We start from the raw sequence: 27,030 nt of genomic DNA, 5'->3' as shown, positions 1-27,030 counted from the left end.
TTTTTTCTTCTACCCTGAAGATGGAGGCGATACGTTCCTCCGAAACGTCGGTTAACACCACATATACACGGTGCCAAATCCCAGAAGACTGCTTTCTTCATAGTCACCGCCGTGAAAGCCTCAAATCTTACACGGTCCTATAGTTGTTTAATGCGTACAGACTGACAGATTTACTTCAATAGATTCTCCGCAGTGTAGCGAATGCAAATAAGGAACAATACAATTTAAAGCACACTCACGTGAGGCAACAGACATACGTTTTCAGACGACAGTGATTGGAAAGCAAAGTACCTTCATTGACGGCGGAGAGGCGTCCATCTTGTTGTCATGCCTCTCCAGTGAACACACACGAAGCGAACCCACTTGCGGAATAATTATTTGAATAAACAAGTGTTAGCTGACTGAAGAACATCGTCTGTCGACCAGAATACATGACGAGGTAACACTGCTCTATATTATCATTTGTGTTAGTAACCATCGCTATTATTTTTCAGATGTACACATCTAAGGCGTTCTTGTGGTCGACATACATAAATACTAAGTGACTATAGATGGGGTTCGGATTGCTGAATGGGTTTATTGCCCATCGTTAATCTCCACAATTCACAGCACCCGCCAAACCCTTTTCTAGCCTACTGTGTCTTCACCAGCGGTTCTGTGGAAATGGCTTTTACGATGGAGATTCTTCAGCTTTCCGCGCTCTTGGACTCAGGTTCAGCACTGCCTGTCAGCTATTCCCTCAACTGAACTGGATCGCCATCTCCTCTCAGCCTCCCTTGCAGAGCTCAGCTGCACTCAGCACTCAACTATCTCCTCGATTATCTTCAACTGCCCATTCTCAACTGATTCGTTGCCCGTAATTGTCTTTCATATAATCACGTTGCACGGACGAAACAGAAAACACATTTTCCGACATCTCCTCTATTGTAGCTTGCGTATCCGTTGCCGCTAAAATTTGTTTGCCGAACCGTTGCCTAGCAATGGACGTCTCCTCTGCTCCACTATCCCGGCCTTCAGGCATCATGTCACAATATTATAATGATTATCGGTTTGTGGAGAAAGTACTGTCGCACCATCCGTAACACATGTGCCCTTGAGGTTAGGCCTTCGTTCACTTGTTACTTCTGTGCATCACTGTTGTTCTCTGGCTTGCAGTCACCCCATCTTGCGACTTCGTGAACTGCACTGAACTGAAAAGTGACTAAGTTAGTAGCTATCTGGCTTGTTCAAGAGCTAGGCAGGTCTTCTTCGCCAGCCGAGCGGTTTCTCGAACATTCCAGACGGAATAAGAGGCGCGCTCAGACCAGAAGACGCAGTCTCCCGCGTCTACAGCTCCCACATCAATACAGTTAAAGATTTGTTCTGCCGAACATCGTTGCCGAGTGGTTAGAACTCTTCGTACTCAGATATCCGGACGTTCGAATCTCTGCGTGGAAACTGGTTATCTTGAATGAGGTTTTTCATGGTGTTCCTTAGTCTTTTGAGGCAAATATCCGGGTAGTGTGTGAAACTGGACCACTCAAATTCTTGTAGAGGCATGTTTACCTCGTTGCATAACAACGGTCGCGGCTAGAAAACGCTCTCCTCCGTTGTAAGCATTATGGCGTCACCTAGCAACTAGTTGTAGCATAGCCCACAGCGATCACGGTTTCCACTGTTGCGTTTTCACGGGAACGTGTTTATCAAGCCGTTGCCTAGAAACGCTTTGGGCGTTCATGTTACAATATCATACTTAAAAGCCCATATTCATTATATTCGCTCTGTCATGTATGCTGTACTAGTGACATTTTGTTACAGTGTAGACTTGTGAGTAGTTCGTGAATTTATCTGTTCCTTCAACCAGATTGTTGTTTGTGCCCTAAAATATGCCACTACTGCTTTAGCGCCTCTTTTAATTCATCACCGACACTTATCACTCTCAGTTGAACGGTACATGACAAGTTCTCTTAAAAACCACATCGCTAAATGATCCAAGAAACATGCGACGGCACGTAAGCCTTTTAGCCTAGTTTATATGTTGTGCTGTCGGTAGGAATCGATTCTTGTAATGTGTTCTTTTCAGCCTCTCCTTGTCTTAATCCAGCACTTCCAAACTTTATTAAAGGCGGCCTGCCCCCATTCTGAAATTTGTGAACAGAGAACGGGGTTTGCAGTTTCTCGCTCATGAAATCCACACATTTTAGGATATACAATTGTTATGACATTTTGTGGATTTTAATTAATTCGGTTTCTCTCTATAACTTTCCCTCAATATCACGCGTGTCCCTCGGGGGGGGGGGTAGACGTGCCACCACACTTTGAAAACCATTGTCTTAAAGGCGTACTCCTTAAAATCACCTTTACATTTATGCGGCTCACGTGCCTACTTGTACCACAAGTGTTACGTCAGGATGATTAAAAATGCATCTATTCCTCCTGAATAAATTAACGCATCGCTGGGAAAGAATGACACAGCGTGGAAAAACACCGATGGCCTAAAATCGCCACAGAAGACAGAGAGGAGGCTTGTGAATAAACAGTTGAAGCTCGTGTGGACAGTGCAACACTGTCCTGCACATCCGGTATAGATGGAACTTGCTTTCCGGCTTTGCCTACACTTGCTTACAGACAGAGAGACGGAAAGTAACTTGCCCATAGCCCATATTGGCATAGAAGAGGTGAAGCTATCCTGAAACAGGCCATGGAGGTCCATAAGGTTGTGGAAAGACAAGGCTCAAACATTTTCTTGACAGTCGGCTCACAGATGGCAGTGATGCTGTCAGCCTTACTCGCCGGCCGCCCGTCGATTCCTGGTACTCATTTCCGTTAGAGGCTGATTCGACCCCAGGTTCATATTGTGACTGGAAGAATTAGTCAATTGAAAATATCCAATGACCTCATCGGGAATCGAGTTGTATCGTAGTGCCTCAACCAACTACGCTACCTATATCTCCGTGATGTACTGCGACATCCTAGTGCACGTCGCTGATCTCCACTTGTTCACTGTCACACATGCAAACTTGTGTTAAAATCTTAAAATTTTGAAATTATTTTCCACATCACCGGTGAACTCCCTGTTTCGACGTATATGGTTATCATCAGGTGCTTCAAAAATTGCTGTTGAAAACTACTGCACTCTTGCCAGTGAATACTGTTCCAAAATACAGTACATGCGTTTCGCCTTTCCAATGTTGCGAACATTTGTATTTTCATGATTTTGTATGACTTCTGCTTGTTGCCTGTATAATTTTGTTATATAGTCATATGTATGGAAGCCATGTGCAAATCGCGAACCGGTGGGAGTGCCGAACTCAGAACGCACAATCGACTCCTTATGTCGCCTCGGCATGGACCGCATAGAAAACAACGCTCCCAACAGGTGTGTTGCATCTCGTAGCTGTAGCGTGGACCGCACAGAGAACGTCGCTTCCCATTTAATCCTGTTGCCATGGAATTGTTGCGTTCGTGTCTGTTGGAGCCGTTACCTAGCAATGGTTAAACATGCCACAATATGAATGTCTTGTATGGCTGATGTCTGAGGACGGACAAGTGAAAGCAATTTGTGACTTTGTGCCAAGTAAATAATATGACACGTCTACTTCTTCATTTCTTTGATTTTGTTATCGTTACGTTAGTGGTTACACAGTGACTTATATAGCGCGGTTCACCATGCGACAAATTGCATCAAAGACGACAACGAATCTGTGATTCGGTACACAGCAAACTGTGTTGAGGACAGCTGAAGAGACTGAAACCACACAAGAAAATATCCAAGATTGGCTTCACCTCGATGAAGGTGACCCTGGATTCCAACTTCTTTCTGTAGTTGTTAAATAAAGGCTCTACAGTGATGTCTTTTTATTTTCATCAGCACTACTTATATTTAAGATTTGAGGCTTTCACGGCGGTGACTATGAAGAAAGCAGTCTTCTGGGATTTGGCGCCGTGTATATGTGGTGTTAACCGACGTTTCGGAGGAACGTATCGCCTCCATCTTCAGGGTAGAAGAAAAAATATAAGAAATCTGCAAACGAAGTGACCGTGAGAACCGGTAAAAGCAGTCCTGCTTAAGTCTGTCTGACTTTTAAAACAATCTTGTAATGCAATTTTTTAGTTCCTGTATGTTGTTTTGGCACCTAGTTCATGTTTTATTTGTGCTTCTTGTTTGCGCCGTATATTACCATCTTCGGGTAAATGTCTTGGGTCGGTTGTTTCACTGCACATATGCCACTTTCGAGCATATGGCAACGTAAGAAAACATCAACGTATACAATTTCTATGCCTAAGATGGACATTCTTAATAAGAATATGGCAGTCAGCAGGAACATCCAACGGCGACTGGCACTGATGAATACACGCAAGTAACACTTTACATAGGTTCTGTTAACAATTTTAATTTACGTTAACCAAGTCCAACTTGGACATAGAACTTCTGTGCTTTGGGTGTTTCATATTGTTATATAGTATTTCAGAGTGACACCTATACTGTGAAACAGTTGACGGCAGATATATAACATAAGTTGGTCGTCTACGGCCGAAACATGTTGTACTAGCATTATAAGGCTGTCTCACTTGTACATACAGGGTGTTTCACGACTTTAGGGCATAACTGCAGGAGGTGATTTCCTAGGTCTTTGTGATCAAAAAAGTTCATATAAACATGTGTCCGATTTTGGACGGTTACGGAGTTATGACCGTTTTAAGCTCAGAATAGAAGGTAACGATTACTGACAATAAACGGAACAAAATAATAAACCAGCATAATACATGATACATTTAAAGTATGAATGTAAAGTTAACTTCGTGAAATTACCTTTAATTTGAATTTATTGGTGCTTAAAGCTGATTTTCTAAAATGCCACCGCCGGCCGCAACACAGGCTGCCGCTCGGTTGTGAACCGCGCCGGACATACCAACCCACCACACCTTAGGTACCTCTCAGGTGTCGAGATAACGAGAACGCTCTGTCTGTAGCTGGCTAAAAATAGCCACCTGCCAGATGATAGACGCGGTTCACACGAGGGCGTGTACTGGAATGAAAAAACGGTCATAACTCCGTAACCGTCCAAAATCGGACACATGTTTATATGAACTTTTTTGATCACAAAGACCTAGGAAATCACCTCCTGCAGTTATGCCCTAAAGTTGTGAAACACCCTGTGTGTGTATATGAATTATAGTAATGTTGTGCAAGAAATAGAGGTAACTGAATGTAAGCACCTCTTAATGATTCAATTGTCAGCCACGCGCGAGGAAAGCAAATGTGCTCAAAGTTTCATTGGGAAATGCGTGTTGAAAGAGGTAACTTGGAACCTGTGCATCAGAGGAAAGGCTACTTATTACCAAAACGGTCGGTAGAGAAGTGAATTAGTGAGGTCCTTTACAAGGCTGTGCTTGGTGACGGTGATTAACCTTCTAAGGATAGAGACATGTGCTAATTGCGCTGCAGACAGTTCGTAAGCATCTTGGATGAATGTGTATGCCTCATAGGCCTTGGGTTCCCTTATTTCGGATGGACTGTATCGTTGCGAAGGCGTTAACGTACACTACATGGCAACACTGTATGAAGTTACAATTTTCTTGCGGTTCGCTTCGTCGAATATTCCCTATACCGAAACCTTCTTTTATGAAAATTTTATGTCGTAATGAAGTATACTTTTCTACGAGGAATCGTTGAAAAAAGAAATCGATGAAAGTCGATTTAAGCTGCAGGTAAAGTAGAAGCGGCCGGTCACGGTAGCCGAGAGCTCAAAGGCATGTACTGTCTTCGCTCGCTTGGAAACTGTGATCGTGGGTTCGAATCCCACTCAAGGCATGGATGTTTAGTTTGTGTGTGCGCCTTTTTCTGTGTTTGTGTACAGGTAGAGGCCTTGCGACGAGCTGATCACCCGCCCAAGGAGTCCTACCGAATGTGTAAGATCTAGAAAAACCGAAGTGAACGGAGAAGTTCATGGAGGTAGGCCTAGGCCCACTGGGGCTGTAGTGCCAAGGGAAACATAGTAGAAGCGATATGAGACAGCTGAAGTAGAATTTGTCCATCAAATTGCTGCTTAGTAGTCAAATATTACTGAGATATACAGAGCTTTCTTTCTGGGATATAACACAGTGTAGTTCCTTGAAAGTCATCCAACATTTCGGAGGAACTGTACGGCGTTAGACGTATCTCAGAAGATAGAATTATTCACAACCAGCGCTATGAGATCCTGAAATGCATCAAATTGAATTTATGTATCACACAGCTGTTTCAGTAATAAAATATTATGGCAGTATGTTTGATAGTTTCGGAACTAGACGCGCTAAAGTCGGGACCACGCGTTCACTTTGCCCGCACAGTGATCGTCTGTTCAACTAAGAACTGTGGCTTGAATTTTTTTCTAAAATTGTTGCGGGTGCTTTCTTTGGTTCTTTTGTTGCTGAGTCGCCTGTTGGTCAGTGACTCATTTAGTTAATGCATTGTTTCTCAACCGCCATACCGCGACCCACGTATTCAATTTTGGTTCCGCACATTCCATAGTTGTACAAGGGGCTTTGGCATTTCTCTGATAGTCCGACAGTTGATCCAAAATAATTGCAAATTAATCTGTTTTGAAGTCGGACGGTCACAGTGTCACTGGCGTTAAGTACAGTCACATGTAGACCCACTGNTGTCGAGACAGTGTTCTGTGCAGTTTTTAGTGCATCATGTCAGAGCAAACAGAATTCGAACGCGGGCAAATTGTTGGGGCCCGTATGTTGGGTGCTTCCGGNGAGACAGTGCAACAGCCGTCGCCAGGGAACAGCTCTGTGGACACGTCTTCCCGGCAGCGAGAAAACACGCAATTATGTAAGAGACGTTTTCTGTTCGGTCCATGCCGCGGCTGTATAATGAGAACTAGTAGTACAGGCTTGCCCCGCATTTATTCTGAGGTCCGCGGAACTCATGACCATATTTTTTTTTCCTTGGCACTACAGCCCCAGTGGGCCTAGGCCTACCTCCATGAACTTCTCCGTTCACTTCGGTTTTTCTAGATCTTAGACGTACGGTAGAACTCCTTGGGCGGGTGATCAGCTCGTCGCAAGGCCTCTACCTGTACACAAACACAGATAAACGCACACAAACATCCATGCCCTGAGTAGGATTCGAACCCACGATCCCGGCTTCCGAGCGAGCGAAAACAGTGCACGCCTTAGACCTCTCGGCTACCGTGACCGGCTCATGACCACATTTTACACTCTGAAATTCTAGACTCTCCCAACCTTGAGAGCCAGGTGTCCGTGTTTATAGCCCCCAGGAACCGCAACAATTGTAAAAGACAGACTCATCCTCTCAGAGAGGATGTTACATAAGGAATATAACCTCAGTGGTTCAGCTGAAAAAGAAATGCTGGTCGTGAGTCTGAAGGGGATTGTCACCAAGACGAGCTGATTGGCGGTAAACCGCCAGTCGCAAAGTAACACTTGACTCTGGCTTGCCCCGCCTGGGTATTAATGGCAGACGCCTACCTCTTGAAACTGCAGCGCCTAAAAGAACGGCCTCCGCACCATGGGATATTTTCCGGGATGTTCACCGGCCCGCGATTTACGCATAGCTGTCAACCTCCCGTAAGTATACGATTAATTTCGCAGGCAACAAGCAGAAGTCATATTAAGTCATGAGAGTGAACATGCTCGCGGTATAGGACAAGGGGAAGCAAGACAGAAAATACAGGGGATGGACAAAAATATGTAAACACCTCGTGAAATGCATGCCTGAATTGAAATGCTTATTTTGGCGACGTTTGTAGGTGACGCTGTCTTATCTGCCCAATACCCCTACCTGTACAACCTCCGCAATATGTTGCAGGCTTCATTTGTTGTCGAGACAGTGTTCTGTGCAGTTTTTAGTGCATCATGTCAGAGCAAACAGAATTCGAACGCGGGCAAATTGTTGGGGCCCGTATGTTGGGTGCTTCCGGAACCAAGGTAGCCGAGGTTTTTGGTGTTTCGCGAGGCACATTATCCAAGATTATGACCTCATACAGGAGGACTGGAAAACCCGCATCCGATAAACACCAGCGTGGACGGAAGNACAACTAAGCGAATTAAAAAAAACATCCTGTCGCCACAGAGGACGTTACATATGGAATATGAGTACAAGGGTTCAGTTGCAAAAATAAATCTTTTTTCGTGAGTCCCAAGGGGCTTGTCGCCAAGGCGAACTGATTGGCGGTGAACCGCCATTCGTAAAGTAACTTTAACATTGATTTCGAAGCGTCCGCCGTTGATAGCCGCTACCAAGTAACGGCAATATGGAATATGGAGCAATGGAAGACGGTCATTTGGTCGGATGAGTCCACCTTCACGCTGTTTACGACTTCTGGCTGAGTTTACGTCTGGAGAACGCCATCCCAAGCTTACGATCCAGATTGTTTGCTGCCAAGAGTGAAACATGGCTTGAGTTTGATCATGGTATGGGCAGACATATCGTGGTACTCTGTCAGACCCATCATTACCCTGCAAGGTCACTTCACTGCCAACGACTATGTGACCATTTTGGGCGACCAGGTCCATCCCATGGTGCAAACTTTGCTCCCTAATGGTGATGCCATTTACCAAGCCAACAATGCCTGTGTTCACATAGCTCACATCGTCCAGTACTGGTTTTCTGAGAACGAAGATGAAGTGTCACGTCTGACATGGCCCCCACAATCGTCAGATTTCAATATTATTGAGCCTCTGTGGTCTGTTTTGGAGAGCAATCTGCGCGCGCGCTATCCACCTCCGTCATCGATAACAGAACTTAACAATGTTTTGCAGGAAGAATGGTACAAGATTCCCTTGCAAATCATACAGGACCTCTGTTTATCCATTCTAAGGAGATTGCAAGCAGTTCTGCAAGCCTGAGGTTGTCCTACACCATATTAGTCACTTTGTTGGGTGTTTCAATATTTTTATCCAACGTATAAGACGCTTAAACTTGGCGATGGTCGAGTTTACGACCGTTCAAGTGACTAAGCTGCCGTTATAGCATAAGATAAATAAGATAGACGTAATCTGCTTTGCAGAGCCTGTACTGACAGAGGACTTGCATATAATGCAAAAGAAGAATTTTCAATAACATGCTATATGTGCGATGCGTACACCAAGCGTATTCATAAGAGACAAACCCATCCNATTTTGGCGACGTTTGTAGGTGACGCTGTCTTATCTGCCCAATACCCCTACCTGTACAACCTCCGCAATATNCTTCCCACCGCGGCGGCCCGGGTTCGATCCCGGGTCTGGTCAAGTAGGACTTGTGGTGAACAAAGTGGCGCTGGAGTGGGTTTTCTCCGAGTACTTCGGTTTCCCCTGCCAATCTTCATTCCACCAAATTCTCCATCATCATAATCACCCGGGACAGGTACAATAGTCCAGTGAGTGGTCGCCGTGCCGAGTGGACGCAGCTGGACTCCACCCCCCCCCCACAACTAAGCGAATTAAAAAAAACATCCTGTCGCCACAGAGGACGTTACATATGGAATATGAGTACAAGGGTTCAGTTGCAAAAATAAATCTTTTTTCGTGAGTCCCAAGGGGCTTGTCGCCAAGGCGAACTGATTGGCGGTGAACCGCCATTCGTAAAGTAACTTTAACATTGATTTCGAAGCGTCCGCCGTTGATAGCCGCTACCAAGTAACGGCAATATGGAATATGGAGCAATGGAAGACGGTCATTTGGTCGGATGAGTCCACCTTCACGCTGTTTACGACTTCTGGCTGAGTTTACGTCTGGAGAACGCCATCCCAAGCTTACGATCCAGATTGTTTGCTGCCAAGAGTGAAACATGGCTTGAGTTTGATCATGGTATGGGCAGACATATCGTGGTACTCTGTCAGACCCATCATTACCCTGCAAGGTCACTTCACTGCCAACGACTATGTGACCATTTTGGGCGACCAGGTCCATCCCATGGTGCAAACTTTGCTCCCTAATGGTGATGCCATTTACCAAGCCAACAATGCCTGTGTTCACATAGCTCACATCGTCCAGTACTGGTTTTCTGAGAACGAAGATGAAGTGTCACGTCTGACATGGCCCCCACAATCGCCAGATTTCAATATTATTGAGCCTCTGTGGTCTGTTTTGGAGAGCAATCTGCGCGCGCGCTATCCACCTCCGTCATCGATAACAGAACTTAACAATGTTTTGCAGGAAGAATGGTACAAGATTCCCTTGCAAATCATACAGGACCTCTGTTTATCCATTCTAAGGAGATTGCAAGCAGTTCTGCAAGCCTGAGGTTGTCCTACACCATATTAGTCACTTTGTTGGGTGTTTCAATATTTTTATCCAACGTATAAGACGCTTAAACTTGGCGATGGTCGAGTTTACGACCGTTCAAGTGACTAAGCTGCCGTTATAGCATAAGATAAATAAGATAGACGTAATCTGCTTTGCAGAGCCTGTACTGACAGAGGGTTCAATTGCAAAAATAAATCTTTTTTCGTGAGTCCCAAGGGGCTTGTCGCCAAGGCGAACTGATTGGCGGTGAACCGCCATTCGTAAAGTAACTTTAACATTGATTTCGAAGCGTCCGCCGTTGATAGCCGCTACCAAGTAACGGCTAATGAAGACTAAGAAGACTTTATTTTGTGCTGTAGTTACAATATGTAACTTAGTGTGACTGCCGTAGTTATTTGCTGTTACGAGTGTAAGTGTGTAATTAATCCGATTGCCAATTCAGACCCCGTTCGTAGCGAAACTCGATCACATGGCAGTATTGCACCTGATTTGAAGAGTGAAATCTTGTCCAGATGTGTTCCGTCATCTCATCGGTCTGTTGTTGTTGTTGTTGTTTTACTGCTTCTGCTTATATTTTACGTATGTAGGCTCAAGTGTGTGTGTGGATGGATGTGGACACATGTCCACCAAATATTACTAGAGTAAAGAAATCAAGGAATGTGAGGTGGGTGGTACATGTAGGACGGAAATGAGAAGTCTACACAGAAGTTTAGTCGGGAAATCTCGGGAGATTTAAGATTTCGATGGCGTTTACTCCATTGTTGACGCTGGTTTAACACTATTAGTTTTTGTTACTAGTTCTTCTTTCTATTCCATGCCGTGGGGTTATGGACCTGGTTATGAGTTTAGTTTCGTGGCATAAATTTCTACAGATCTATCTATCCTGGTTCCACGCTTGTAAGTGTTTGCTACAATTTGTCATGAATATTTTTTCTTATTAGCTCTCATGGACTTAGCCTGGTCTCAGGTGTTTATAATCTTCATGTTTTGTGACATTGGTTTGTCCAGTGATTGAGGCTAGCTCTTTCTAAGGGACCCAACTGAATAGGTGTTTTCCTTCACCTGAGGACGGAAACAGATCCAGTTTCCGAAACGTCGTGTTTTTGTTATCTTAAAAACCATGACTATGGATAAAGTCCAAAATCCCAATATATCAGTGTGTTATACACCATCGTCAGAATCCTATAGTAACTATTAGTGCATGTTGTTCAAGAAAGAATCCGGTAGTGGGCTTTTGTGAACACGGTAAAGAACCTCAGATTTACATAAAAGGAGATATTCCTCGTCCAGCTGAGCGACTGCGAGCTTCTCAGCAAGATTTTCTATGACTTTCCTGTAACTGTTAGTACCTCCGCGTTTTCAGAACGGTTTAATTTGTTCGTTGCTTCATCTGAAATGGCAGTTTCTTTTGTTTCTTCCGTTACAGAATATGAAACACTCTCAGTTTTCAGGTTGGTTTGTTGAGACATGGCGATTAATTTTTTAGTGATAACACCGTGTTGCAGTAAGCTAGTTCGCCGTGTTGGAACAAAATAGCAGTATATCCGTCTTGGGGGCACAGAAGCTGATAGCAGAGCTATTTATAACGTAAGGCCACGAAACACTGGGGAATTTTATGTTCAGATAAGTAGCTGCATGGAGTGACAAATAGGAGCTGCGTTCACGATGGCTGGGGGGGGGGAGGTGAAGGACATGAACGGATCATAGGATGTAAATAGCAAACCCAGTTGGCAGTCAGGGTAAAGTAAATGCATAGTCGTGAACTGCACCGACTGTTGGCAAATCGCTACATCGATAACACTAAAACATTTCTATCGCATCACTGCACAGCAGTGGTCCCCAACATGGGGGAGCCCATCCCCTAACCCCCCGCCTGGGGAAGCGTGAGGTTCAGGTGGCGTGAGACCACGAGGAAAATAAAATAAAATTTTTGTCAAATTTAACATAAATAATTATTCGTAGCAGAATGTAAAGATCTGTTCCAAAAACACCCAACAGACTTGTTAACCGGCATATAAGATCATGTAATGCAAGTGTATCTTCCCGGCTGTTGCAATTGTTCGTCGCACTGTGCAGAATTTTCAGTTTAATTTTTTTTTTTAATTCTTTACTCAATAGTTTTGTTAGACCCGTTGCTAGGGAACGACCGCGAAAGAAGCAGCAGTCATGTTTGCACGGTGACAGTTGGAAACAGCAACAGAAGAACGGTGTTTTCTTTGCTGTCCGTACCGAAATATTATAAGGAGGACAGTCGCCAGTCGGTGAGATCTTGAGTACGGAAACAGTGGACATTGTTGGAATCCGTTAACAGGCAACGACTGGTGAAAACGTAGTAGACTGGGAAGACTTTATGTGTTGTGTGGTTACACAGTGATTTTTGGAGTAGTGTGTAACTCACTGAGACTGTCGTAGTTACGTGTAGTTTCTTTTTGTAAACGGTCATTAACCTCGCCTATCTAGATCAATTGGAGAAGAGAAGTCATCCGGATTAATGAAACAAAAGATATCCCTAAAAGAAAAAAAAATAGAAATCAAATAAATGACAAATTTAATAATATAGATAATGCTGATGGCAGTAAATAAAAAATACCACTGTATAACCTTTATTTAAATAAAAGCTATAAGGAAAGAAGCTGAAATTCAGGATCTCCTTCATCCAGCTGAAGCCAATGCTGAACATTTTCTTGCGCGATTTCAGTCTTTGCAGCTGCCCTCAACACAGTCAGAAAGTCCTCTTGCTCCTAAATTCCCGTGTCTTTTAAAGTATGTACTCAACTGTGAACAGAATTTTTCATATTTCAATACGGGTTCTTATTTTTCATTGTTATTAATCTTAGTGGGGTGAGACTGAGGCCACTAGTGGCCTATTTTATACAAGCCCCAGATGATGATAGATGATGGTGACTGGAGAGCAATTGGTGGAATGAAGATCGGCAAGAAACCGAAGTACTCGGAGAAAGCTTGCCCCAGTGCCACTCTCTTTATTACAGATTCCAAATTACTTGACCTGGGATCGTATCCTGTTCGCCGTGGTAGGAATCCCCGCCACTAGTCGCCCATGGAACGGCCAAGTCACCACCTCGATCTGGGAACTTGCGTACAGGCCTCCCCACTATATGATGGTGTGCCGAGCAAATTAGTTGAAGCAGCAGTGCACCTGACTTGTGTGTGGAGATTGCACAGTAGGGACACCGAGTAGTCCGATGGAACAATTTCCTTATCTAGGATTTGTGTTGGCCGCGCCGTCTGAGACATGAACCGCCTTCGCCCGCTCGAACACCAGGATCGTGGGTTCGAAACCCAGTCAATAACCGCGCCATAGCTCAGGCGGTTATTCGCAGGCTTCCCATCGCGGTCGCCCGGGTTCGAGCCCGGGTGTCTTCATGTGTGATTTATGGTGGAGAAAGAGGCTTTCTCCGAGTGCATCGGTTTCCCCTGCCAATCTTCGTTCCATCACTTGTTTCATAATCAGCATCGTCTATCATCTGCGGCTGGTACAATAGGCTAGTAGTGGCCGCAGTACCAAGTGCACTCACTCTCACCCCACTAAGAATAATAACAATTCCACTCGGGGCATGGATGTCTATGTGCGTTTATTCTGTGTTTGTGCTGTGCCGTGTGTGTGCAGGTAGCGGCTTTGCGACAGGCTGATCCCCCGTCCAAGTAGTTCTACGAACTATGTATATGATTAACAGGGCCCGGATTTTGATGACCGAAAAAATCCAGAAAATTAACCTAAAGGAGAAAAGAAAGAACACTTCTCTTCCATGTTATTCACATTTCAGAAAACATGAAGAAAAATTCCGTAAAATGGCCAAACATGACAAGAAATACCGTTAAAGTCCAAAAACTTACCCCAAAAATGAAAAAAGACCTTAAACCTAAAAATGTCAAAAAATGACAAAAAATTACCTATAAAATTTACATTTCTGTAACCAGCAGCTCGTATCCGAGATTTATATATTTAAGAGCGTCGCATAGGATACAAGGAAAAAAATATGACATGTCATCGTAATCCGGGCCCTGATGATTAATAAGCTAAAAAAGCGGCAAAGGTCCATCAAAAGGACTGTAGAGGTGGTGGTGTGTCTGCGGTACTTAAGAGCAGAACAACGTTCAGTCAGGAAGGCAGCAAAAGCACACGGTTATCTTGTATCTTTGATAGTTAGAGTGTTTGGGCGTGGTTGATTGTGATAAGCGGGCTTCAGAAAATCGCCAGCCACTTCTCCACAACCGTCGCCTCATTGTGAACTGGGTCTTTCACCCGATGGCTTGTTTATGCCACAGGTAATGCGAGTGCGTGCTGTTTCTGTACACGCAGCTTGCTGACACCCGAGGCACCTATTTCACGCACCTAACAGGATATTTGTTGATGCTGTACAGGGACTGCTAGCTTTGTGAGAACCAAATGGCGGTCAAGTCTGGGGATCATTTGGAATTGGCGTTTTTACAGTTGCTCCTGCTCTTGATTTAGCCTTTGACCTTTGAGGCTACCGACTTCGATTCCCGCGCGGAGACGGCTGGCTCCTGTTGAATGTCTGATGACTGTGCACTCGTGTGTCGGCGAGCTCCTATTGTATTGCCAGTCAACTTCGCCAGACTCAGTGGCCGATTGTATCTGCTGTCTTTATGATTCCTGTCTGTTACGTATCTGCTTTGCAAAAACGTTGCCCCTGTGTCGAAGCACTACAACATGAAGACACCTGCCACCACTTGAAAGTGAGTTGGCAGCTTCGCGTTCCTGCCACTTGTTGAGAGGCTGAATGGGTCCCTTTGGGGCGAGGTCCCAGTAACTTGTACAGTAATCTGAATGGGACCCTCTGGGGGAGAGAGTCTCAGTAAATAATGGACAGGAGGCTGAATGGGTCCCTCTGGGGTGCGGTCCCAGTAACTTAGACAGGAGGCTGAAGGAACACTTTTGGTGACAGAAATCCAGATACTTTTCGTAAGACTGTGCCCCTTGTAAATGTCGGTAGCGTAGTTGGCTGAGACACTATGCTACAAGCCGGAAGGTCGCGGGTTCGATTCTCGTTGAGATAATTGGATTTTTCAATTGACCAATGCCTTCCAGCCGCACTATGGCCTTGAGGAAAATGGGCGGCCGGCGCGTAAGGCTGACAACCTCACCGCCATCTGAGAGCCGATTGTCTAGAAAATGTGGGAGCTTCGACGTCTCACAGCCCTATGGGCCTCCACGGCCTATTACAGGGACAGCTTTACTATTTTTTTATAATATATAATAAATTATTTACTGATTGTTTCCATGTTCCTTATATTTACCTTTTCAGTCCCTTTTTCTCCATTGGATTATGGCCTCAGTGCCCACGTGAGTGTACGGGAGTGCAACCCTCGTGAATATGGAGTGTTCAATGTAAAACTTTTGAATTTGTTTTGTCTTGTGGACAAAATCATTCTGAGAAACGACGGATGTTACCACATAATCTTAATTTGTTCGGAAATGAACCTCAGATCGCATTTGCAAAGAGAACACTCGATATGGCTGTGTCTCTCTCTTTCTGTTTGCTTCAGAAACGACCAGTGTACAAGCGAGTACGCCTCATGTATTTCGCATAGTGAAACGGCGCCCTTGTGTGTGTCGAGGTGGGAGGTTCTCACGCATTCGTTTGTAGGCTTGTGTATTTCATTATGCGCATACGAAAACGCACAAACCGAAAAAGGATTAATCAGGGTATACGTAAATTCCTGTGCCTATCCATATTGAAGAGTTAGATGCAATTCAACAGCTTAGACTGGTATCATTGTACGCCTGATGATGACCCAGTGTAAGGGTCGAAACATGTAGCGTCAGTAAAAACAAATGTTGATACAATAGTGCCTAATTTGTTTTTAAATACAGAATATTGTGCAGGCTGCATACTTTTATATGCATTTATATACCTTATTTTTAACACAACCGGATGCATACTATTAAGATTCCTATGCCTGATTTCACAGAAAACGGTTCATATGTTCGAGCTAGATATTTAAAAGGACAAGAACAAAAAATATTTTATAAAGTTGGAAAGTGAAAGCAGAATTTGTTGACGAAGGCACCATACTTATCTTTGCAGCGTCGTTTACAAATGTAACTAGCTGTGTGTTTCGGTTACTTAATTTTCAGAAAATTCCCTGCGATATGACATGATAGATACCCCAGAGGTCCGTATATTTATTTAAAATTTTTCTAAACAGGGTTCTATGTAACAAGTGTTAACCCTTAAACGCCGAGTTTTGTTTTAACTAATTGAACTAACGTCATGGAGCTGAGCCCTTCTTGAGAAGACGCCAAATGTGCCCCCACTCAAGAACTTCCCAGTATTTTATGGAACCCGAAGGTTCATTACCGTGTTATAACCGTACTTCCCGTAGCTATGACGAGTTAGCCTGTAGTTCCAACGAGGATGAGAGATATACCTGAGGCATGGATTCTTCCAGTGCCATTAGTTTGCATTTTGTACAATCCCCCTTTCAGCTTTTAGCGATAATGTTTTTCATGGAGACCGAGATCGTACTCTTTGCATTATTTCTGTGGCCATACCATTGTCGTCAGAGCCCGTAATTTGAATTCAATGTTACCTTCCGTCGTGATTTTCGTAAGAAGGGTATTTTGAGGAACTGGGTCCTAAGATTTAGTGGTTAGATACCGGACTGAACCTACCTGTAGGTATGTTATCATACTTGCACTTGTCCTATACTTGAAGCATGTCAGGAAACCTTAAAAGATGAAAACAAGGTTTAAAAATAAACATCTCCCTGCCAAGCTTAATGCTGGACTGGCACCTGTTATTAGAATCCAGCTACCCTTCCCAAATGATGACCACCTAGGGACCGTGACGTAGAACTGCCTGGGCATTATAAAAGGCTTCTCGGCTGAAAGAAAAGGGACAGTTGGTTGGTTGGTTGGTTGGTTGGTTGGTTGGTTGGTTGGTTGGTTGGTTGGTTGGTTGGTTAGTTTTTTAATTCGCTTAAGGGGGGGGTCCAACTGGGTCCACTCGGCACGGCGGCCACTAGTTGGCCTATTGTAGCCTGCCCCGAGTGATTATGATGATGGAGAATTTGGTGGAATGAAGATTGGCAGGGGAAACCGAAGTACTTGGAGAAAACCCACCCCAGCGCCATTTTGTCCACTACAAATCCAACTTTACCAGACCCGGAATCGAACCCGGGCCGCCGTAGTGGGAAGCCAGCGACTAACCGCTTGAGCTATGGCGCGGCGTTAGTTAGTGAGTGAGATAAGGTTCATGGTTAGACAGTCACACAGAAAGTTGGAGAGTTATGTAGCGACAACTGTGGTCTAGTGAAGGTAGCTACAAAATTTAAAGTGATAATTGCGGCGAGAGAGATCTACTTGGAGGAGATGATGGATTTGATTAAGAAATATAGTGGTCGACGGAAGAGTAATAGGACTATGTGGCAATTTAGTGAAGGATTAGTATAACTTTCCAGATGTACGCGTATCTACGTGTGTCATGTCACCAGAAATACATACTGTTCTTTGTGTTAAAGTGATCATGTAATCCATAACTCCCCGTCCCTGTCACCAAAGCAACCAGTATCCCATGAGAGAAGGCACTCTAGTCATGGCATGCACTTCGCCTGTTCTGCTGGCGGACGCGAAAACTCCGGAGGCTGGTTTCTTTGAGACGGTTACAGTGTTCACAAGAGCCCTCCCCTGGTTTCTATCCTGAGCCAAATCAATCCAGTCCATACTATCCTATCCTATCTCTCGAAAATCCATTTTAATATTATCCGCGCGCCTACGTCATGGTCTTCCTTGTGGTGTCTTCTGGCTTTCCCACCAATATCCTATATGCATTCCTCCTGCACCCACATCCGTGCTACATTCCCAGTACATCTCATCCTTGACTTCATCATTCTGATTATATTTGGAGAAGGGTACAAGCTATGAAGCTCCTCATTATGCATTTTTCTCCAACCTCCTGTCACTTCTTCCCTCTTAGGTCCAAATATTCTCCTCAACACCCTGTTCTCAAACATCCTCAGTATATATATATATTTTTCCCCTTGGCACTACAGCCCCAGTGGGCCTGGGCCTACCTCCATTAACTTCTCCGTTCACTTCGGTTTTTCTTGATCTTACACATTCGGTAGGACTCCTTGGGCGGGTGATCAGCACGTCGGAAGGCCTCTACCTGTAGACAAACACAGAAAAAAAACACACACACACAAAGTAAACATCCATGGCCTGAGTGGGATTCGAACCCACGATCCCGGTTTCCAAGCGAGCGAAGACAGTACATGCCTTAGACCGCTCGGCTACCGTGACCGGAGCCCCTCAATATATACCAGTTATTAAATCGGAATTGTGTTGGCCCTGAATGGTGTGTGCGGCGCGCCCCTTGTATGCATTTCTTCGAAGTAATTTGTCATTACAGTGACAAAGAATGCTCGGCCCGCAGTGTTTACTAAGTGTCATTAGCCTTTGCAGATGTCTGCAGTCTGCTGGCTGTGCGCCTAAGAAAGGCAATCCGCATAAACATCACAAGTCAATGTCTACCACGACAAGAGCCCTTGGCCGTAGTGGTTCGTGAGTTTTCGCACCGTGGCCATGTTTTATTATTTTTACACAAGCTAGAAGGACAGAGGCCGATCACATTGGCATCGCGGTCTAGGGCATGAACTGTCTTCGCTCGTTCGAACGCTGGGATTGTGGGTTCGAATCCAACTAAAGGCATGGATGTCTGTGTGCACTCATTCTGTTTTGTGTTGTCCTGTGTGTATGTAGCGGCCATGCGACCAGCTGATCCCCCGTCCAAGAAGTCCTGCCGACTCTGTATGGGATTAAGAAACTGAAAAAGCGGTCAGGGTCCAACAAAAGGACTGTAGAGCCATAGATGGGTAGATTGAAGGAAGGAGACCACTAATAAGACATAGACGTAAATGGGAGGCTAATATTAGAATGTATCTTATAGGAACAGAAGATCCGGGGTAGCGCACTCGGCATAGCGACTGGCTACGGGCTTGACAACAGAAGGGGTCGGAGTTGAAGTTCTGGTGGGGTCAACAATTTTCACTCCTCCATCTCGTCCAGACCAGCTGTGGGGCCCACCCAGCTCCCTATCCGATTGTTAACGGGGTTAAGACGGTTGAGGCTTGAAGCTGACCACTCACCCCCAACTAGTGCCGAGGTTAAGAAAACGTGGATCTATTCATCCACTGCCCCCATACGTCTTCATGACGTAGTGCTTAATTAGTAAATTCAGGGACAACTTTACCATACCTCATAGAAGCAGGATGAAGTGGTATGGACTGGATTGGTCTGGCTCAGAATAGAGAACAATGGATGGCTCTTGTGAACTCGGTAATGAACCTTCGGGTCCTATAAAATGGAAAATTCTTGAGAAGCTGAGCGACTGGCAGTTTCTGAAAAATTACTCAGCTCCAGAGAATTAGTATGTTCGTAATGGAAGTTTGATGCCATACTTTTAAAAGAATTGGTCATACATATTTCTTCAAAATAGCTTACATACCTCAAAGTATTATTTACATTCGTACATAGTTTTATGAAAATAAAGTACATTTTAATAGATCACATTATTACTGAATTTCACTGAAATAAATAAAAGAAGGTAACGCTAGCCCATAAGTTTGTGGGACATCAAGACTCCCGCATTTTCTAGACAATCGGCTCACAGATGGCAGTGAGGTGAGCCTTACGCGCGAACCGCCTTTTACCTCCAGGAAGATTCCTAGTACTCATCTGTTAGAGGCTGAGTCGCCCCCCAGGGCCATAGTGCGGCTGCAAGGATTTAGTCAACAGAAAAATCCAATAACGTCATCGGGAATCGAATCCATGATCTTCCGGCTTGAAACATAGTGCCTCAACCAACTACGCTACCGCGTGCCCCCATTAAAATAATCATATGATTATATAATATACATATTTCGACTTACTAGCCGACATATTTTAGGAGCCTCCCTAACAAACGAAATAAGAAATGCAAATAACATTTTGATGAGGAAGTGTGATCAATTTTTGCCATTTGCATTCCTGAGAAGTGAATGTGGATGACATATCTTCGGAAACAAAGTTATGGCGGTATAATATGGCTGTAATTTGCGGATGTTTAATGGCGCTATTTGTATTAGCGGTCAGTCATGCAAGAGCAAAGTGTCATATCGCTAGAACAGTCCGGCAAAGGGCTGAGAACCGGGACACTTGTAAAGCGTTTTGGGATACAATGCTGTTTATACCGTTTAAAGCCAAACGACGTTTCGGAGGACCATACCGACTCCATCTTCAGGATCGAAGAAGCCAAACAAGAAACTAGCACGAAGCAGGTAGCAGGTAACTTTCAGCTGTTTACACGGTGTTATATCCCGGAAGACAGAGGGTTTCATGGGCAGCGCTCTAAGAATCTCAGAGCCAACATGGGTGCATCTTTGTTGCAGGTAGCGCAGGGCTCATAGCCGGCGGGTGGCCATGCGCCCCGGGGCGCCCAGGCTGGCCGAGTTGCTGAGCTGTCACCTCGTGCTCGTCCTGCTTATGTGTCGCCCCGGGCTACCAGCGGACCAGCAGGACACCAAGAAGACCCTCACGATTGGATATCTGGCCGCCTTGACGGTAAGTACATTGCTTTCTTCCTTAGCGTTTTTCAGTTTCAGACGGTACATGCACAGGCGGCGTTTCGGTAGCGCATGACATATGAGGAAACATATGGCAGTTTCATCCGCAGTAGCACATCCTTGAACATGACTAGGACATAGCAGAAACCGCAGAAAAATAACAGTACCACTACACGAGATTCCATGAACAGGACATAACAGAACCCCCGGAAACATAACAATACCAAAACGCAAAAGTATCTGGCAGTGTAATTACTATACAGCAACAATAGAAACATAACCGCTACTTTCACTGTGCAGCACCCAAAAAAAAAAGTACAAATCATCCCAGGCGGCCTCTTACAAATTGAATCGTAGTGTTAGTAGTGGTAGCGGCAGTAGTATTAGTAAGAATAGTAGTAATGATAGTAAGGATGGTGGCAGTCGTAGTAGTAGCAGTAGTATTATCAGTAGTAGTAGTAGCAATAGCAGTAATATAATAGTAATAGGATTAAGAGTAGTAGTAGTAGTGATAATAATACGAGTATAGTAGTAGAAGGTTTAGTAGTGGTAGTGGCAGTAATCATGTCAGTAGTGGCAGCAGTGGTAATAGTTATGACATTCATGCAGTGTAAATCCCACAATATATGAAATTGTGATTACCTCTCCAGTGACTGAAAATTACTGAGGTATTGAGTCTCCTGGGTTCGGAGACAGCTCGTATCTTGGGAGGGATATATCGCCCCCATCTTCAGGGTCGAAGAGTAAGCAAGCAAGAAACTACCAGAAGTAGCTGGCAATCTGAGTTTATTTATTTTGCCTGGGCTTGCCGCCTGTATCTTACTTGGGTTATTCTGTCACCGTGAAGTTGGAGGCAGTACGTGCCTTCGAACATCAGGCTACCTCTGAACTACACGGCATTACAACTCAGAAGACCGTACTCAGTAATCTTCATAGTTACCGGCTTAAGAACCTTAATTCCAACACGAAGATTGCTCTTTTCTGGGATGTAACCCTATGTAGTCTGATAAAACAGTTAACGTCATTTCGCAGGAGCACGCTGCTTCCATCTTCAGGGTAGAAATGTTGGTAGCTTTGTACCAGGCTTCGCTGCAACTTGCAAAGCTGCCAGTAACTTGAGTTTTGTGCTGCTGGCAGGGCACACTCAAGGACCGACAGGGGCTGGCTGTGTCCGGGGCGCTGTCCATGGCCCTGCAGCAAGTGAACAACAATCCCAGCATCCTGAAGAACATCGAGCTGGTCTTGCGATGGAACGACACGAAAGGGGATCGTGTTCGAGCGACCCTGGTCATCACGGAGATGCTGTGTGACGGCGTGGCGGCTTTCATAGGTCCCGAAGGATCCTGCTTCGTCGAATCCATCGTATCTCAGTCCCGCAATGTGCCCATGATCAGTTATGTAAGTACTCTGACAGAAGTGCACGCTAAATTTAGTGGTCTGAGAGACAACATGAGCATGAGCATGTTCAGAGGCTGGCTTTAGTAGTCAAAATGGGGACCGTACTTGAGGAGTGTATTACCGAAGGGTAGCGTTCTGTTGTCCGTTTTGTTGTTGTTGTTGTTGACGTAACAACATCGGAGCAACTGCCGCTGCTACGGTAACAGGCCAGTCAACACTCCGTCCCCCTCCCCCGCGGTGACGTAACAGCACTTCCCACTGTAACGTAACAAGGGGACACCGCTGGTAACACGAGACAACAAGAAACGGCATAAAAATCCGGCTGAGCAGTATGTGAGCAGAGTGTGTGATTAGGAGTGACACAGTGTGGATCGTGAAGTCGCCGAGTAACCAGTCAGTTGCAGTCCAGTATTCGTCGGAGTGAATGGAAACAGGAGAAGTATTTGTGATACTGCCGATGTCACTAATTGTGAGATTGTAAATTGCGTAATTGTGAGAGCGAGTGGAAAAAATTGACTATATCCAATACGGCGTGAAGTTATTTGTCGCGTGACCTACCCAACACGTGAGAAAATGTTTCGTGTTTCCATTTGTGACCTATTTACTGACCCTCCCTTGTAGTTGCCACTCGGTTTTGAAGGGTTAACTGAAAGCTAGTCGGACTACCAACGGGCTACGAACTTGACAGCCGAAGAATCTAGGCTCGATTTCTGGCAGGAACGAAGATTGTTCTCCTCTCCACAGGATCCAGACCGGCTTCGAGGTTCACGCAGCCTCCTGTCCGGTGCGTACAAGGGGCTGTTTCCTCGGGACCAAAGAGGCCGGAATGTGAAGCTGAGCCATGTTTATGTTCGGATGGCTCAGGATTTGACCATTTCGGTCCGGTATCCTCCCATCATTCATGCCCCCCCCACGAGGCAACCGTGTCGTCGTCACTCGTTTACCGTTATCTCGTAATTCCATGTGCCACGTGATTTCCCCTTCCTCCTTTGTTTAGAAAGGATGACCTCCATTGGTGTGGGGTGACTTAGGAGAACATGCTTTGCTTTTCGGTGGTTGGGCGAAGTAGGTCGCTGAATTCTATTTCGACAGGGATTTCCAGGCTGTGTTGGGACTCTTCGCGCCAGCCATTGAGGGCAAGGGACTTTCTTGTTGCAACGGTATAAATATTTTTTTTCCCCCATTTGGGGAGGTTGTAACGAGAGTTTATTTGGTGTGATATTTGTTTGGGCTTGCTGCTGCCACATTTAGTGTTGTTATTTGGCTAGATAATGCGATAACATTGCGTTTTGGGTTGTCTCGCAGTGCTACGTGAGTTGTCATTTTCTAGGTCTGGGGTAAATAGACGACTCCGTGTGGCTATATTATGTATATTTCTCTTATATTCGGTTTTAGTCTGGACGGACCAAGGTGATCGAGGGCATAGATTCATGGTACAATAGTACACATACAAGGTATGTCCCAAAAGTCATGACATATATATATATATATATTTTTTAAATTTATTGATGATATCGGTACAAAGTGTTAATATTCTTCAAAGTACTGTCCATGAGCATCTACACATTTTTTCCACCGACTCTCCCATGCCCGGTACGCCCCCTCAAAGGCCTCGACGGGAACCTCATTTAAAGCTGTTGTCACGGCCGCTTGGATAGCCTGAATGCTTTCAAAATGGCGTCCTTTGAGTGCATTCTCAACGAGGCTCAGTTTCCACACGTTCCTTCCATTCACTCGCGATCAACACTCGATTGGCCTTTTGCTCGTCCATCAACAATTTGGGGAACAGCTTAGCGCACGCCTTTCGCATGTTCAATTCGTCCGTAAAGATGCGATGCACAACGGTTTTTGGAATGTTCAGAGTGTCGGCTAACAACCGGACAGTCATTCGACGGTCAGTATTCAACAAATCACGCACATGAGTCAAATTTTCATCGGTTTGGCTTGTTGATGGCCGTCCAGAGCGGGGGTCATCTTCCACTCCTTCCTGGCCCTCCTTAAACTTCTTCACCCACCTTGTAACTTGCACATATGATAGAGAAGACTCCCCGTAGGCTTGCTTAAGCAGTTCGTGAGTTTCGGCAGCTTTTTTGTTGAGCTTTGTGCAGAACCTGACCTCCCAACGTTGTTCGAAAGTATCCGCCATCGCGCGCCGTGACGTGGTCACAAAACACAGGTGCACTAAATCAGCGATACTGACGCCTCCGATGCTCGAACAGACTGACTTTTGGCTCGCTGTAAAGCTAAAGGCCTCCCCCCCCACAACCCAACCGGTTCCAGCGCGCTCCGACCAATAGGGGCGCGGGAAAGAAATATATTTCATGACTTTTGGGACACACCTTGTACTGTGTTTCTGGACATTATTCATCGTCCTGTTTTATCTTAAACATATTTTAGCACAACGTTTTGGAGACTGGATTGTCTCCGACCGGAGGTAGGGACTAGCTCTATCGATTGAGCCCAACTGAGTAGGTTTTACCTGGAGACGAATGGTACATTAGTACAAATATGTTTCTGGACATTACTTTCATCTTCACTGTGCTAAGTCAGTAATTGGCCTTACGGCTGTTGACTTGGCACATAAATAATAAAGAATTGAATTGAATTATTCACTGCCCTGTTTTTTTATCTAAATCACCGTCATGTTTATATTTCAAAACAACTGGATTCTGCCTCCGTCTTCAGGTAAAACCCGCTCAGTTGGGCCCAGTCGATAGAGCTAGTCCCTACCTCCAGACACCTGTACCAACATCAGATAGGGTGTACAAGCCAAGCACAGCACAAACCATCTGCAAGAGTACAAGAAACACCTATAATACATGAAGGTACAAATCGCCAGGCAGTGATCAAATTCCGGCAGAACTTATTCAAGCGGGAGGCGAAATGTTACGGTCGAAGATCCACAATCTAATTACTTCTATTTGGCATGAGGAAAAATTGCCTGCTCAGTGGAAGGAGTCTATTATTGCACCAGTTTACACGAAAGGTGATAAAACTGACTGTAGAAATTATCGGGGGATATCACTGCTATCAACTTCATATAAAATGTTGTCCAGTGTCCTTCTTTCAAGGTTAAGTCCATATATATAGATGAAATTATTGGGGACCATCAGTGTGGGTTTCGACGTAACAGATCAACTACAGATCAGATCTTTTGCATTCGTCCGATATTGGAGAAAAAATGGGAGTACGATAAGATGGTACATCAGCTATTTGTAGACTTAAAGAAATAAGATTCAGTTAGGAGGGAAATATTGTACAATATTCTAATACAGTTTGGGATACCCATGAAACTAGTTGGTTGATTAAAATGTGTTTAAACGAAACGTATGGTAAAGTCCGTGTAGGTAAAGATTTATCTGATAAATTTCCTATCCAGAATGGTCTAAAACAAGGAGATTCTTTAATATTGTAATAAAGTTTGGGATACCCATGGAACTACTTAGGCTGATTAAAATGTGTTTAAACGAAATATATAGTAAAGCCCGTACAGGTAAACATCTGATAAATTTTCTCTCCAGAATGGTCTAAAACAAGGATATGCTTTATCGCCACTGCTTTTCAACTTTGCCTTAGAATATGCAATTAGGAAGGTCCATGAAAACCAGGTGGTACCTAAATTAAACGGGACACATCAGCTGTTGGTCTGTGCCGATGATGTGCATCTACTGGGTCATAATGTAGATACCATAAAGAAAAACAAACTTTAATTGAAGCAAGTAGGTCTAGGTTGCTCTAGCAGTAACACAGTATATATTGGTGTCTCGTCACCAAAATGCAGGGCGAAATCATGACATAACGATAGAAAACAGACGTTCTGAAAACATGGCACAGTTCAGATATGTAGGAACGACGATAAGAAATCAAAACCTGATTCAGGAGGAAATTAAGAGGCGATTGAACTCGGGTAATGCTTGCTACCGTTCAGTCCAGAACCTTTTGTCTTCTCGTCTGTTGTCCAAAAACATAAAAATTAGAATACGAGTATACAAAACTGTGGTTTTGTATGGGCGTGAAACTTGGTCTCTGACATTAAGGGAGGAACATAGACTGAGGGTGTTTGAGAACAGGGTGTTGAGGAAAATATTTGGACCGAAGATAGATGAAGTGATAGGAGGTTGGAAAAAAATGCATAATGAGGAGTTTTATAACTTGTACTCTTCTCCAAGTATAATTAGAATGATCAAGTCAATGAGGATGAGGTGGACAGGTCATGTAGCACGAATGGGGGAGACGATGAATACGTATAGGATATTGGTGGGAAAGCCAGAAAGAAAGAGACCACATGGAAAACCAATGCGTAGGTGGGTGGACAGTATTAGAATGGATCTTAGAGAGATAGGATGGGATGGTATGGATTGGATAGATCCGACTCAGGATAGGGACCATTGGAGGGCTCTTGCGAACACGGTAATGAACCTTCGGGTTCCATAACATGCTGGGAAATTATTGAGTAGCTGCAGAATTGGCGGCTCCTCCAGAAGGGTTAAGCTCCATGAGTAAGTAAGTAAGTAAGTACCGCTGATGAAAATAAATAAAATTTTGCTGTAGAGCCTTTATTTAAAAACTGAAAAGACGGCACGTTTATTCATCGATAGAAGTCTCAGGATCTGTACTTGTTTTTGAACGTAAAAATGCAATTTTGAAGAAACTGTGAAGCTTTTTTGTGAAGAGGCAAGTGGACTCATCTGCCTTCCTAAATACCATGTGTGTTTACTAAAGTATTGTGACGTGTTTGGGCTACTGAAGACGCTTTTCGGAATGTTAATTGGTTTTATTAACAACCTACAAGTCGTAACTACAATTGATTATAACACTGTTGCG

At 44.5% G+C, this 27,030-nt stretch overlaps 1 protein-coding gene across 2 annotated transcripts in view; it reads left to right on the top strand.

Annotated features, from left to right (window-relative positions):
* The window catches only part of LOC111870313 (receptor-type guanylate cyclase Gyc76C), a 263,240-nt gene that overhangs the window by 138,038 nt on the left and 98,172 nt on the right, over positions 1–27,030 (top strand). For both annotated transcript variants that reach the window (XM_023862486.2, XM_023862485.2), the window contains exons 2-3: positions 20,635–20,806; positions 21,946–22,206. In XM_023862486.2, coding sequence (XP_023718254.1) covers positions 20,666–20,806; positions 21,946–22,206 — 402 coding nt within the window. In that variant the 5' untranslated portion in view covers positions 20,635–20,665. The remainder of the gene's footprint in view (positions 1–20,634; positions 20,807–21,945; positions 22,207–27,030) is intronic.

Source organism: Cryptotermes secundus, unplaced genomic scaffold (genome assembly GCF_002891405.2).
Source record: "Cryptotermes secundus unplaced genomic scaffold, Csec_1.0 scaffold391, whole genome shotgun sequence".
Classification (NCBI taxonomy): domain Eukaryota; kingdom Metazoa; phylum Arthropoda; class Insecta; order Blattodea; family Kalotermitidae; genus Cryptotermes; species Cryptotermes secundus.
This window is presented reverse-complemented; position numbering and strand designations above follow the sequence as displayed.